We start from the raw sequence: 15,076 nt of genomic DNA on the forward strand, positions 1-15,076 counted from the left end.
TGAAATTACCTTTATAAGTGATTTATATCAGCGATTTATGTTAAACGAAGAACCACCTGCTGATTAAACACAATCAGAGTCGACGAGTTAAGTTGTAATTTACTCGTAGCACAGGAGAGCAAATCAATGAAAAGAAAAGTCGACGACGACTGGATATATCATTGTCCTACAGGCATACATATTTTTGGCCTCTTAATGACAGGAATGGGGTTATATAATAAAGGAAAGAAAAGTCAATTATACGGCAGAAGGACTGTCTAACACTCACTGTGAGTCATTCTGGTGTTGCGCAATTTTAACCAGCTAAAAACCGAGTCTTTATATACATAAGAAATGGAACAATAGGGACTGCAGGTAAGAGGAACTAACAAGATAACAATAAAAGTGTACTCTGTTATTGTGACTGACTACTTCTATGAATCAGAGGACGTCGCATGCGTCCTCTTTTTTCCGAGTGCTGCTTTGGACTTCGGGAACAGGCTCAATCTGGTAACCTCCATGAATTATGTTCCTTATGAATTATGGAGCTTCATAAAACGAGCCCGTGCTTCAAGTGAATTACAGCTTCACGCGGAGGAGGGGGGATATTAGAACTCGTTGGGAAAGCCAATCCTTTGAGATCCACTGAAGAGTAAACTTCATAATCACCAAGCCCCATCATCTGTTGGCCGTTTACAATGATATCTTGTCTTCATTGAGCCTGTTTACATTGAGGTCAATCACAGGAAAAAATGTTCATATGTGACCCTCCACCACGAAATGAGTCGCATGTCACCTCGCGCGGTTCTGCGCTAGGCTTAATATAAGTCCGGGGGGTGTCTGGTAACAGTGTGAGGGTCACCTTAGTCACAGGCTTATAACTCAAACAGTTGTCGCTCTTTTCTAAAACGGTTTTCACCACTGCATAGAGCATAACAAACTCTTTAGGAAAATGTACAAATATGAAAATCATGCAAAGGTGACATGCGACTCATCCCGTGGTGGAGGGTCACATATTTGTTTGCAAGGCTATTGTCAAATCTTATTATAAATCTAGATCTCTCTTTAAAAGTTAAACATCTGGTTCGAGAGGACATCCCAGCGCTTTCATGTATTTCATAGTTTGTTGTATGTCTGTCAGAGGCAAAAACCATATGGTAGACGTACTTCCGAATGTTTCGTTTCATCAAAGTAAAATAAGCAAGAAAGGTATGTTATTTTGACAAAACAAAACGTTACAGTCATTGATTTTGGAACTAGCGGACCAGTTAAACTTTCCTATAACATACCTTTCTTGATTTTGGATTCTGAGTTTTGGAACGTTGGTAGTTAATTTGTTGTTGGATTTCATTTTATGTAAAATTAAACGTTCCATAGACCAATCTTTTTAAAAGAAATGTTTTCTTTTATTCTCGATGGCCATGTGAATATATTATAGAAACAACTTATATACCGACACTGTAAGGCCACTAACTCCAGACCTCTTCACCCTCAAACAAATTTGACAAGAGTGATGGTCAAGTCAAAATATAGTAATCTGATGACCAAAATAGTAACCCAGAGCTTACAAACGCCAACATTAGCAACACAAACGTAACTTTAAGCACATATGAAAATCGTAATCTGGACTCAAATGGAGTATTTTGTTTCCTCCCAAATCCAAACAAATAGTAATACATAACTCCAAAATAGTAAGGGTAAACAGGTCACTAACTCATTAATTGTAAACAGCGTCGCGACCAACTCACTGACATGTCAAACAATCCTCTTGATCGTATAAGTACACAACCAACGCACGTAACTCAATGATTATCATGCATGCCCACGGCAGTACTGATTCGAGTTCCTCTGCCCGATCACAGTGCTATGTCAGCAATTATTTACACGCGGGTCTTGTTACCTCTCTCTGAAGGAATTTATATGAACTGCCTCTGACATGACCAAGGCTTTAGACACCTAATGGTATTTTGAGGGTTCTTCTCTCAAGAGTTAGTGTCACACGAGAAAGAGTGAAAGAAATAACTGCAACATAAATATGTCGGTGGTCTCAAGGCTATTGTTAATCGTAAGGGCACGTACACTAACTAGATTATTGGGAAGACATTTCAGTAGCTGCTTTGCTAACTGAAATCAACGCTTCTTGTTGACTAACGGAATCGAGTCATGAATTATTTTAGTTACGCTCGGAATGAATCAAGCGTTTACGAGTCACAAGGTCAAACAATATTTCTGAAAAATACAAATATAAATAGTAGAAACTACTTGCTAGCATGATAGTTTTGTAGGTAAATATGAACATCAATATCATAACAAAATGACAATACTCAGTATTGTAAGCAAGCACACACACACACACACACACACACACACACACACACACACACACACACACACACACACACACACACACACACACACACACACACACACACACAAATCAAAAATATCTTTGGAATCTTACCTCAAAAGTGCTGGTGATTTGCAGTTCATAGAAGAAGGGAATGAAGAGGAAGGCAGCGGCGCTGACACCGAAGATAAACGCCACGACCAAATACCAGAACATCGTGTTGTAGTTGTAGATCTCCGCCGGGTTACCCAGCAAGGTCAAGGCCGACATGAAGGTCACGCACAAGGACATGGCCACCGGAAACACGCTCATGTTCTTGCCGCCCAGCAGGAAGTCATTGGTGGTGTTCCGCTTCCGGTCCCAGATGGCGTAAAAGATCCCGATGCCAGCGGACACCAGAAGCGTGAGGACAAACAGGACGTAGTCCACCGTGCCGAACCGGCGGATGACGCCTGTGTTGATGCTGTAGTCCTCTCCTGACGACATCTTGATATGTCTGCAATGAACAACACACACCGTCGCGATATAACCTTGAATGGTTGAAAACGACGTTAAACACCAAATAAATAAAGAAAGAAAGAAAGAACAACACACAATTTCACACTATTTTATATATCATACTTTCATCATACGATCCTGGAGAAGGCAGTTTGTCGCTGCCGAAATATTAATAAAGAAAGACTTTACCTGGTTACTGCTGTGTCCTCATTTTGCTGAAATATTTTACATAATTATCGTGTATTTTGGTGTGTTTTGTTTTGCACACATACACACAAAGCGACGAAGAAACCCTGGAGAATGAAACAAGTCGCGTAAGGCGAAAATACAATATTTAGTCAAGTAGCTGTCGAACTCACAGAATGAAACTGAACGCAATGCAACGCAGCAAGACCGTATACTCGTAGTCCACCGCTCACGGCATAGGCAGTGAAATTGACAAGAAGAGCGGGGTAGTAGTTGCGCTAAGAAGGATAGCACGCTTTTCTGTACCTCTCTTTGTTTTAACTTTCTGAGCGTGTTTTTAATCCAAACATACCATATCTATATGTTTTTGGAATCAGGAACCGACAAGGAATAAGATGAAAGTGTTTTTAAATTGATTTGGACAATTTAATTTTGATAATAATTTTTATATATTTAATTTTCAGAGCTTGTTTTAAATCCGAATATAACATATTTATATGATTTTGGAATCAGCAAATGATGGAGAATAAGATAAACGTAAATTTGGATCGTTTTATAAATTTTTATTTTTTTTTACAATTTTCCGATTTTTAATGACCAAAGTCATTAATTAATTTTTAAGCCACCAAGCTGAAATGCAATACCGAAGTCCGGGCTTCGTCGAAGATTACTTGACCAAAATTTCAACCAATTTGGTTGAAAAATGAGGGCGTGACAGTGCCGCCTCAACTTTCACGAAAAGCCGGATATGACGTCATCAAAGACATTTATCAAAAAAATGAAAAAAACGTTCGGGGATTTCATACCCAGGAACTCTCATGTCAAATTTTATAAAGATCGGTCCAGTAGTTTAGTCTGAATCGCTCTACACACACACACACACACACACACACACACACACACACACACACACACACACACACACGCACATACACCACGACCCTCGTTTCGATTCACCCTCGATGTTAAAATATTTAGTCAAAACTAAAAAAACACACACAAAAAAAGAAAAAAACAACTAGGAAAGGCTTAATTCTGAAGCGTGAGATGTTGGGTTGAGAACATTCACTGACCTCACGCACACTACGCGTGAGGAGCTTCGAGCTGTAGAGAAGTGCCTTCCATTATTTATTATTATTCCCCCCTCTGCTTCTTTACCTCTGTAAACTTGTAGGGGTAGTTATTTTTCGATAATGACCCAGCAACCAAACAAATAACGACCCAGCAACAGCCTGAATCCTCGATAGTGCAATGGGTTGAGAAGTTGTTCTGTTTCAGGAAACTGTACGCTTGTGAGCTCGATAATGATAACTTGAATTAAACAACCACCACCACAACAACAAGAACAACAAGAACAACAACAACAAGAACAAGAAGAAGAAGAAGAAGAAGAAGAAGAAGAAGAAGAACAACAACAACAACAACAACAACAACAACAACAACAACAACAACAACAACAATTGAAATGATGGGAAAGGAGGACAAGGAGGTGGGGGAGGAGGAGGAGGAGGAGGAGGAGATGAAGGGGACAAAACATCCCCCCCCCATACACACACATGAATGAAGTGCATAACATTGGGACACTGCGCGCTCGACAACAGATGACTTTTATTGGAATTCACAGACGTCACGACAAGGCAATATGTAGAGGTTACATGCCGAGTCTCAGTGATTATCAAAAATAATGGTCGAAGTTAGCGGATCATGAAAAATGCGAGCTTTAGCGAGCTTTTTCATGACCGCGAACTGAGACCATTATTTTTTATAATCACTGAGACGAGGTGTGTAACCTCTTTATTCCTCCTTTCTTCAGTTATTCAAAGAAAAGAGGAGTTTTTTTGCGAAAGTTTGATCGAATCCTATTCTCTCAACCAGTCAACCTGCGCAGGCGATCGATTAATGCGCGGTTGTATAGTTCCGTGCAAATCATTCCATTCTGTTAACACTTCTTGTCAGTTTTCCTATTTTGGGCTAAAATCAAGTACACGGATATGCTGTTATTCTGCTGTGGCGGCAAAGGCAGATATTGTGTGTTCTGTATATGTTTTGGTATCGTTTAGGATAATGTTTTTTCGTCAAATGGGACTAGCAGACGAACTTTTGCACCCGTGTTCCAACGTTAAAAACTGTATGAAGTTAAGTTTTCTGGGGAAAATAGTGTATGAAACCGCTTTATGTTGTTTAAATTGATGAGATGTGTGCATTTGGTTGCGTGTGATCTGTTTATTAAATGAAATATTGTTGAAAACTGACCGTCGGATTGCAGTCTGTTGTCGAAGAAACTGAGTGAAAAGAAGGGGAACTACTCTTGTCGCTAGACAAAGTATGAGTTACTTGCCTTGGGAAATTGCTTGTGATGAACGTCTGATCTAGACTCAGAAAACAACCGAACTCATGGATTTTATATGGAGATTCATGTGTTCAGGCCTGTAGTTGTTAATTTAGATGCGGTATGTTTGTATTGTTTGCTCCAGAGATGTATACTTCGTACGTTAGAGCGTTCGGAACTTTTCAGTCGAAAAAAGTAGTACCGAAACAGAACAGCTTCTCAACCCATTGCACTATCGAGGATTCAGGCTGTTGCTGGGTCGTTATTTGTTTGGTTGCTGGGTCATTATCGAAAAATAACTACCCCTACAAGTTTACAGAGGTAAAGAAGCAGAGGGGGGAATAAGTCATATTTCTGAGTGACGAGACACGTACACGTACGTATACACACGCACGCACGCACGCACACACACACACACACACACACACACGCACACAGACACACACACGCACGCACGTACGCACGCACACACACACACGCACGCACGCAAGCACGCACGCACGCACGCGCGACACACACACACGCACGCACACACACACACACGCATGCACGCACGCACGACACACACACGCACGCACACACACACACACACACACACACACACACACACACACACACACACACACACACACACACGGAGTAACGACAAAAGCCAGGAGAATGAAAAGAAGAGCACAGTAATAAAACCAAACAGCTAGGAAAAGCTTACTTCTCAAGCGTGATGAAAAATGTCACTCACCTCACACAACGGGGAGCAAAGTTGAATAGACACACTAAGGCCTGAATGCACTTTTTAAACTTTGTATTTCAAACCGTTTCAAAAAACAACCCTTCCCATCAGGAAATGACAATCTTTAAAGTATTGGGCAGATAATATCACAGATAGTTACATCACAGATACTGGTTTGTGCGTGTAAGCACAATATCCCTTTCCTGTCCTCGTCTTATCCTGCACAGCTTGTGAGATCATCAGACTTTTAAAAAAAATGTGGAACAGTCAACCGGCTTCTTGTTCATTGACTTCCAAAGCGCTGACCCAGCCAGCAAAATTATGGGCAGGGAATGCGTCTCGCAGTCGCCAAATAGTGCGTTCCAACTGCGAAAGACGACTCGATACGCGCGCGTTTTTGCAAATCGAAATCAGTGCGTGACGAATTCGTTTTCCCTCAGATAACGAAGACCATACGCGCCCCCAATACAAAAAATAAAGCTTCAGTTTTCAACATTATCAAATAGGCTTCAAGATGACCAAAAGAAAGGATAACTAGAACAAAACTGATAAAAAGCAGTCCAGCACATGCAGTGCAGACTGAATTTCTCCCATAGAAGGCCAATGTGAAAAAAAGCTTTTGCTCATGTGTAATACATATCAGAAACATAACCCCTGCTGTACTTAAACAAAAATGTTTGATATGAAGCAGATAAACACTTAACAACATCAGTGTGGATTTTTGACCGGATGCTGATTTTGGGGTTTTTACCACTAATTTTTGTTGCAGCATAAGCTTCTTCTTTTTTTTAAAGGTACTGAACTTGTCAAATCCAGGTGCACGGAGCCCCTGGGGCTTTTAGTCACACCTCAGGCAGCTATCCGTTAGAAGAACTACCAAGTTTCATTGACTTGCACCCAAAGAGTCAAGAACTGCGATTTTTTTACGAATTAATTTCGTACTCGGGCCCGGCTGGTCTTGACCTATTTTTGGATCTAAATTTAGATCAGGTAGGTCACCACATCATGCACAAAAAGACACTTCACTAGCAAACTATGTCAGACGTCATCATGAGTTTGTGTAAAACAAAATGGAGGCAGGAATCACTCAGTTGAATCGAACTCCGACCAAACACCACGTAATAACTAGGTTAATGTATGCACTCGCGTAAACAAGAAACTGTCGAACTTCACAGATGTCGTCGTTGGGTAGTTTTGGGTTTGTTTTACTACCATAGGAGGATTTTTGAACTGTAAATGCACTCAGCTGCAACAAAAACGCAAAACGAAGGCTGGGAGCTGCACTGTGCCTTTAAACCATCAAATAGCACAAAAATTGTACACATGAAAAAATCTAATATAAGTGCACTGATGAAAATCACTTGTCAAAGGCAAATTTTCCAATGTTGTGCAACACAGGCGTGTTTTACATGTATCATCCTCTGCACAGCAAATTCAGGCTCAGTAAACATTTACTACAACTGAACACAACCACAAGTGAATGAGAACTGCAAGTTGGTATCCCTTCATTGGGCACAAAAAAAAAAAAAAAATAGGTGTGGTTACGGTAACATAGCCAAAAAAATAGGGTAGGAAGGTAGGCAATCACTTTCTTTTTAAAACTTTTTTTTCTAATGTGTACAAATTAAACCTTCTTGACAGGGAAATAAGTGCGACTCGGGCGATTTCGCTTTCATTGCGTTTTCTGCACTCGTTTTTTTTGTTTTTTTGTTTTTTGTTTGACAAATGTAATAAAAAGTTATAGGGTCGGCCCCTAAAAATAGGGTAGGTCGGGTTACCGTAACAACACCTATTTTTTGTTTAGGCCTTGGCTCTGTCGACGCCCATTTTTAATCGCTTGCATCTTTTCATGCAATGGCGTCAGCGCCTTTCGGCGACAACATAATGTCGGTCACACTTGAAGTTAACGCTACTTGATACTGCTTTTTACATTTAGTCAAGTTTTGACTAAATGTTTTAACATAGAGGGGGGAATCGAGACGAGGGTCGTGGTGTTGGTGTGTCTGTGTGTGTGTGTGTGTGAGTGTGTGTATGTGTGTGTGTGTGTGTGTGTGTGTGTCTGTGTGTGTGTGTGTAGAGCGATTCAGACTAAACTACTGGGCCGATCTTTATGAAATTTGACATGAGAGTTCCTGGGTATGATATCCCAGGACGTTTTTTTCTTTTTTTCGATAAATACCTTTGATGACGTCATATCCGGCTTTTTGTAAAAGTTGAGGCGGCACTGTCACACCCTCATTTTTCAATTAAATTGATTGAAATTTTGGCAAAGCAATCTTCGACAAAGGCCGGGGTTTGGTATTGCATTTCAGCTTGGTGGCTTAAAAACTAATGAGTGAGTTTGGTCATTAAATATCGGAAACTTGTAATTAAAATTATTTTGTTATTAAACGATCCAAAAACAATTTCATCTTATTCTTCGTCATTTTCTGATTCCAAAAACATATACATATGTTATATTTGGATTAAAAACAAGCTCTGAAAAATAAAAATATAAAAATTATGATCAAAATTAAATTTTCGAAATCGTTTTAAAAACTATTTCATCTTATTCCTTGTCGGTTCCTGATTCCAAAAACATATAGATATGATATGTTTGGATTAAAAACACGCTCAGAAAGTTAAAACGAAGAGAGGTACAGTAAAGCACAGCGCAATCGCTACCGCGCCAAACAGGCTCGTCACTTTCGCTGCCTTTTGCACTAGCGGCGGACTACGTTCAGTTTCATTCTGTGAGTTCCACAGCTTGACTGAATGTAGTAATTTCGCCTTACGCGACTTGTTATTCTTATACAAAGTGAACAGAATAGGGTCAGTTAATAACTTAACTCAAACAGTGAGATAAAGAAAATGTACAGTACACTAATGTGAACGGAGTGACTTGGACACTTGAGTCGAGTCAATACTGATACCCACGCTCAAGAACTGTAGTGTAATATTTGAAGTTAAAATCAACCGTGAGATAAATAAGCTCGGTTGGTAAAGCGCCTGATCGCTTTTTCGTACATATACTGTTCAAAAAAAGAAACGCATAGTTGCTACTTGCCAAATTTGTTTTATTTTTCGAAAAAATTAACAGAAAATCCAATATTTAGATTATTTGTTTGAAATTTGGTATGGACACAGTTGAATGCACACACAGTTCATTTGCATCTTCAAATCAATCAGTCAATCAATACGATTGGGTGCCGAGGCTGTCAAGTCAGTAGGGGGTGTGACTGCCTTGAGCAGCAACAACTGCCCGGCACCTTCTGGGCATGGACTGGATCAGATGCCGGATATCTTGCTGTGGGATGGTGTCCCACTCCTCCTGAAGTGCCTGCAATAGATCGCGGTGATTTGCCGGCGCTTCTTCTCGCCTGCGCACACGTCTGTCCAATTCATCCCAGAGGTGTTCTATCGGTTTCATGTCTGGCGACATGGATGGCCAGGGAAGCACCTGGACATGGTGGTCGGTGAGGAACTGGGTGGTGAGTCGTGCTGTGTGCGGGCGAGCGTTGTCCTGCTGGAATATGGCATCCTGGTCAGCCAGAAGAGGAAGGGCGTGTGGGCGCAGAATTTCCTCCACGTATCGCTGGGCAGTTATGCGTGCACCAGGGTGCTCCTTCCAGCGGTATTGATCGCCCCCCACACCATGACGCCTCCACCACCATGAACGGGTGCCTCATCCACACAGTTGGGCGCGTAACGTTCGTTTACTCTCCGGTAGACCCTCCTCCGACCATCATGTCGCTGGAGCAGGAAGTAGGACTCGTCGCTGAACCACACGTGTCTCCAGTGATTCCGGACGGTCCAGCGAAGGTGCTGGTTGCCCCACTGCACTCGGTTCTGGCGATGGCGGCGGGTGAGGACAGCTCCTCTGTGAGGTCTGCGAGCTCTCAAACCAGCTTCATGCAGGCGGTTCCGCACGGTCTGGTCCGATAATCGGTGTGGCCCGGGGAGAGCCTGGACAGAAGATGAGGCCGACAGGAAACGATTCCGGAGGTGGCGGAGCCGTATGAAGCGGTCGTGAGCAGCAGTTGTCGCCCTTGGTCTTCCCGCTCGTGGCAAGTCAGCAACGGAGCCAGTGGCTTGAAACCTGACCCACAGTCTACTGATGGTGCTCTGGGACACGTGGAAGTGCCTGGCGATTGCACTTTGACTTTGGCCTGCTTGTAAACGACCCAATGCAATTTGGCGGTCTTGTCTGCTCAATCGGGCCATCTTTCGTCGCTGAATTGTCGTCTGATTTCTTTGTGGCGAACAATCCGCTTTTATGGGTTTTGGAAGACATGGTGAGAGCTCAATATTCCCCGAGTTTCACGAGATTACACTGAAGCATGACGAGTGGTCATGCCAAATGAGCAATTTTGACATTGTAGCCACTGATAACGCATGCGTCACGTGCAGAGCTCACTTGTGGCAATGAACGAAAGGTCGACGACCAGATAAACACTTTCTGCAGTTTGGTGGATATCCTTGTAGCCATATAACTAAATTAACCAAATATTACAAGCTATGCGTTTCTTTTTTTGAACAGTATAGTTGTTCACGGGTTTGACCCTCTTCCGCTGCATTTTTTTCCATTACTTTAAACAAACAAATTCGTAATGTGTAATTCTTGTATTTTCTTCATTCCAAACGTTTTGGATGATCTAATGAATCAAAATGATCTAAAGGTTGCATGATTATTGAGTAGTTCCAGCGGACTATTTCCCAGAATTACCAATTCTATTTTTTTAGTAACATCAGCCTTTGGCAAATGTCATATGAAGTCTTATATCGCGCGCGTATCTCCAGACTCGGACTCAAGGCGCAGGGATCTATTTGTGCCGTGTGAGATGGAATTATTTACACAATACATCATTCATTCACATCGACCAGCAGATCGCAGCCATTTCGGCGCATATCCTACTTTTCACGGCCTATTATTCCAAGTCACACGGGTATTTTGGTGGACATTTTTTTTTATCTATGCCTATAAAATTTTGCCAGGAAAGACCCTTTTGTCAATCGTGGGATCTTTAACGTGCACACCCCAATGTAGTGTACACGAAGGGACCTCGGTTTTTCGTCTCATCCGAAAGACTAGCTCTTGAACCCACCACCTAGATTAGGAAAGGGGGGAGAAAATTGCTAACGCCCTGACCCAGGGTCGAACTCGCAACCTCTCGCTTCCGACCGCAAGTGCGTTACCACTCGGCCACCCAGTCCTCAAATGCCCAATGGGTATCGCCGCAACCACAAATAATTGTGAGATTAAGAAAACGTACAAAACCCAAATACAAATGGAGAAAGTCTGAAACCGACGAGTCGACACACTCTCAAGAACCCAAGTTTAATGAATGTTTGCAGTTCAACTGTCTATGTTCATGTGTGGGAATTGTGTGCTTGTTTGGCTCAGTGGTAGTACACTAGCCCCCTGTCCTGGCGGTCTTGGGTTCGACTCCCATAAATGGCAAGGAATTGTTAAAACCTTTTCTCTCTATTTGTTCACTTTTTGTTTTCTTACTTTCTGAACTTTTTATACTTGTATTTTATTCATTTTAATTTATCCTGAAGGTTTGAGTTGTGTATTAAAAATCGAATATAGTGTGTAAGTGCCCTTGAACAGCTTTCCCAGAATCATGTATTCTATATTTTTAGTACGGGATACCCACAAGAAAAGTTTAAATGCATCCATGCGTCTCCACTGATAGTAATGGTAGTTGAGCACTTCCAGTTTAGTCTTATGTCGTTCTGACACAACCTAAAAGGGTACATCATGTCTGAACATCATCTGTAGAAGAGTGTGAAGTTTAAAGCTTAGCTTAAATAATGTCCAACAAAACCCCAGACTCTTCTGTACATTACCCATCAGCCACACAGACCTGAACTGTGAAATACAATTACTCACTAGCAATTTCTCAGGCGAGTCAAATCTTGCATTCATCAAATTATTGCAACTAGCATTGTAAATAAGCCTACAGAGATTACAAAGTTCAATGACTGTAAACCAAATCATGAAGGCTCTTCCATGGCCTCTTGTCTCTTTCTTTTATCACAGGCCTCCAAAAACCAGTCTTGAACGGCCGTCTTCAAGGTCTTGACCTGTGGCACCCGTACAGCTTCACGGAACAGCCTCTGCATGACAAAACAAAAATAACATGAATTACTTAGATCATCAAACAACTATCACTGATTTGAGAAAAGTCTAAAGTTTATTTCCTGACGCCTGTAAACTTGCTAAAAAGCATACAGACACACAAACTTGCATACACACCATACGCTTTTACAACACACCAACTATACTTGAGTTAGGAAATTACAACACATTGTAATCCTTGTAGACGAGAAGTAAAAAAATACCTACCCTAATATTTGTTTTAAAGTTACCTTTACTATGACTTTTTATTTGGGGGCCTTCGGAAATTCATAATACATGTACTATGGCATATGTGACGACTTCATACCGTTTGCTAACATCCTTATTTCGTATGTAGTCGAAAATCCATGACACTGACAAATGAGCTCAGGAACTTGGCTTCTAACAATTTAATGTGAAGTGTAAAAGCTTTGACAACTATCATTCACATGTGAAACATGGCAAATTTAAAATTGATTCCAAAGAACAAAATTTGAGACAGAAATAACTTGTTGTTTTGTAGACATGGATTTTATCTTCTTCCTAAAATTCTTTTTTCTTTTTTTCTTTATTTGGTGTTTAACGTCGTTTTCAACCATTCAAGGTTATATCGCGACGGTTCTTCCTAAAAGGACCAGGATGATTTTACAAATTATGAAAAGCAACTCACTGTTGATGGCTTTTAGTCGCAGCGTACACCATGGTCTCTTTCCCTGCCCTCTCCCAGAGCCCCCTTTCAGCAACCTTGTAGCCTATGGAACACCTTCGCCATCACAGCATCAGTAGTCGTCTTTAGTTCATGTCCACCAACCACACCGAGGTCATGGATCTGAAACAAACAAAACAAGCCAACTGAATTCCAAAAATCAAATATTCAGACAGCTCTTCTTCACATACAAACAATTCAATCTGGAAGCATCGTACTGTCACCTGGAACAAAAAAAATCAATAATCGCACTTGCTTTAAAAAAAAGTTTTCAAAAGAGCAAATGGTGATTGAGTGTAGCATTGTCATAAAATGTGATCACACACCTCAGGTGACCTGCATCAATCATTCAATGCTATCTCACAAATCTTCATTTGGAAAGCACAAACATAATTATGCCCATAAGAGAGCGTCAACCGTGATACTATTCAGTGTGGACAATTTTTTTCTGACCCATAATCCGACGCCTACACGAAATGAGAATCAGAACTCACAAGAAGGCACTGTTGCATGTTTGTGATTATTTGCTTGAGTGTAGCACTAGCAATTTTGAACTTGAGGAAACAGCGTAGCAATTTCTGTTACAATAAAGCGAGCATCCCTGAAAACCTAGCAGATGGCAGCTCTGGCCTCAGAGCAATATTTGCATTATTTCTCACAGATGCAATGATCACAGAAAACAAAGTGGTGCATGCATTTTCCGCGCATGAGAAAAAGAGGCCCATCATTGTGCATCCCCCATAAGCATAGTTTTATCATCAACATGTGTTCGTTAAATTCACAAATGTGACCAATACGCATAAGCCTTGCATGAATTCCCAGGATAATGGTAACTGGTCATGACTGAGAACTTTTTTTTTTTTTTTTTTTTTTTTTCCTTAGGCCAAAAAAAAAATTGTCTGTTTCTGGTCACCCGACCGACCCTAAATTTCGGCGCCGACCCTAAACTTTTTTTTTCCAAACTCAAAATTTTTTATTTTTTTTTTTGGTGGTAAAGGACAGGGTGAGAAAATGAACAACAAAAACGTGTGAAAACGAAAGTCCGCTGACGATTTGTAAATGTGTTGAGTGTCTTGTCTCTATGTATAGTGAATCCAGTCTCTTTGCGCAATTTTTAAAGTTAGTTTTATTGGTCTACATTTGGGGTAAAAAAAAATTTAAAAAAATAAAAAAAAATCCCTACCTACCGACCCTATTTTTTTTAGCCATGTTACCAGAAACAGACAATTTTTTTTGTTGGCCTTACACCTGTTCCTTGTCTCGGTGTGCACTCACGCCGCCCCGTCCCTGCACTCACTGTTCCATCCACATCTGAATTTCGTTCCGCTGCCAGACTTGTCGATTTTACAGACGCTCCAGGGAGGGATGTCGGGTCGTTGCGGTAGGCTACCCTCGGAAGATGACACTGCACTTCTGCTGAGTCACTTCGACGGTGTTCAGTAGTGGGTCTGTCCCGAGCTAACGGACGCAGCCCACTACCTACTATGCCCCCTACTAACGACATTGACTGCTAAGTCGCGGAGCCAGACTGAGTGAGGGTCCCCTCCAGAGAGCAGACCGCCACCACGTCCCTCCGTCGACCCCCCAGAACGTCACACGTTGAGGACTGACAGCAGAAGTACTATTCAGGGAAGGATCGAACAGGAACACTGAGACCAAGGTCACCATGAGAGCTCCGGACATGAAGGGCCACAAGAGTTTTGAGTATTGTTTGCATGGAGTTCGGTATTAATTTTGCTTGTATGGTTTTGCTTGTATGACTTTGTTTTGTCTTTACCCTGTTTGCTTGGTCTTGCGTGCTTGGAGTGTGTTAAGCTTTTGTGTTTGCTTGCATGGAGTATGCTGAGTATGCTATGTTATGTAGATTGTGGGTCTTGTTCATTGTGTATGGTTTTATTATTAGTTATGTTAATTCTAGTTATTGTAAAGCGCATTGAGCATATATATGATTATGCGCTATAGCAAATGTCCATTATTATTATTATTATTATAGAGCAAGGACACTTTATAATTTTGGATGATTAATGAGATGAGGATGATTATAATGATGATGCTATGGATTTCCAATTTGGTTTGAGACTACGTGACAGGGCAGCACTCTACGCTTACTGTCATAATATATCCTGGTGTTAACCAGGCCCGAGAACTGCCGCACCTGCGGTGTTGGTCAGGTAAACAGAACCTGAGCACCCTCAAAG

General features: G+C 41.3%; 1 protein-coding gene across 1 annotated transcript in view; it reads right to left on the reverse strand.

Annotated features, from left to right (window-relative positions):
* The window catches only part of LOC138958159 (sodium-coupled monocarboxylate transporter 1-like), a 74,104-nt gene extending 66,500 nt beyond the window's left edge, over nt 1-7,604 (reverse strand). Inside the window, exons 1-2 of the mRNA XM_070329240.1 lie at nt 6,079-7,604; nt 2,441-2,822 (exon numbers count right to left, since the gene is read on the reverse strand). Coding sequence (XP_070185341.1) covers nt 2,441-2,812 — 372 coding nt within the window. The 5' untranslated portion in view covers nt 2,813-2,822; nt 6,079-7,604. The remainder of the gene's footprint in view (nt 1-2,440; nt 2,823-6,078) is intronic.
* Nucleotides 7,605-15,076: the final 7,472 nt, after the last annotated feature.

The sequence above is a fragment of the Littorina saxatilis genome, linkage group LG2 (assembly GCF_037325665.1).
Source record: "Littorina saxatilis isolate snail1 linkage group LG2, US_GU_Lsax_2.0, whole genome shotgun sequence".
In the NCBI taxonomy this organism is placed as follows: Eukaryota; Metazoa; Mollusca; class Gastropoda; order Littorinimorpha; family Littorinidae; genus Littorina; species Littorina saxatilis.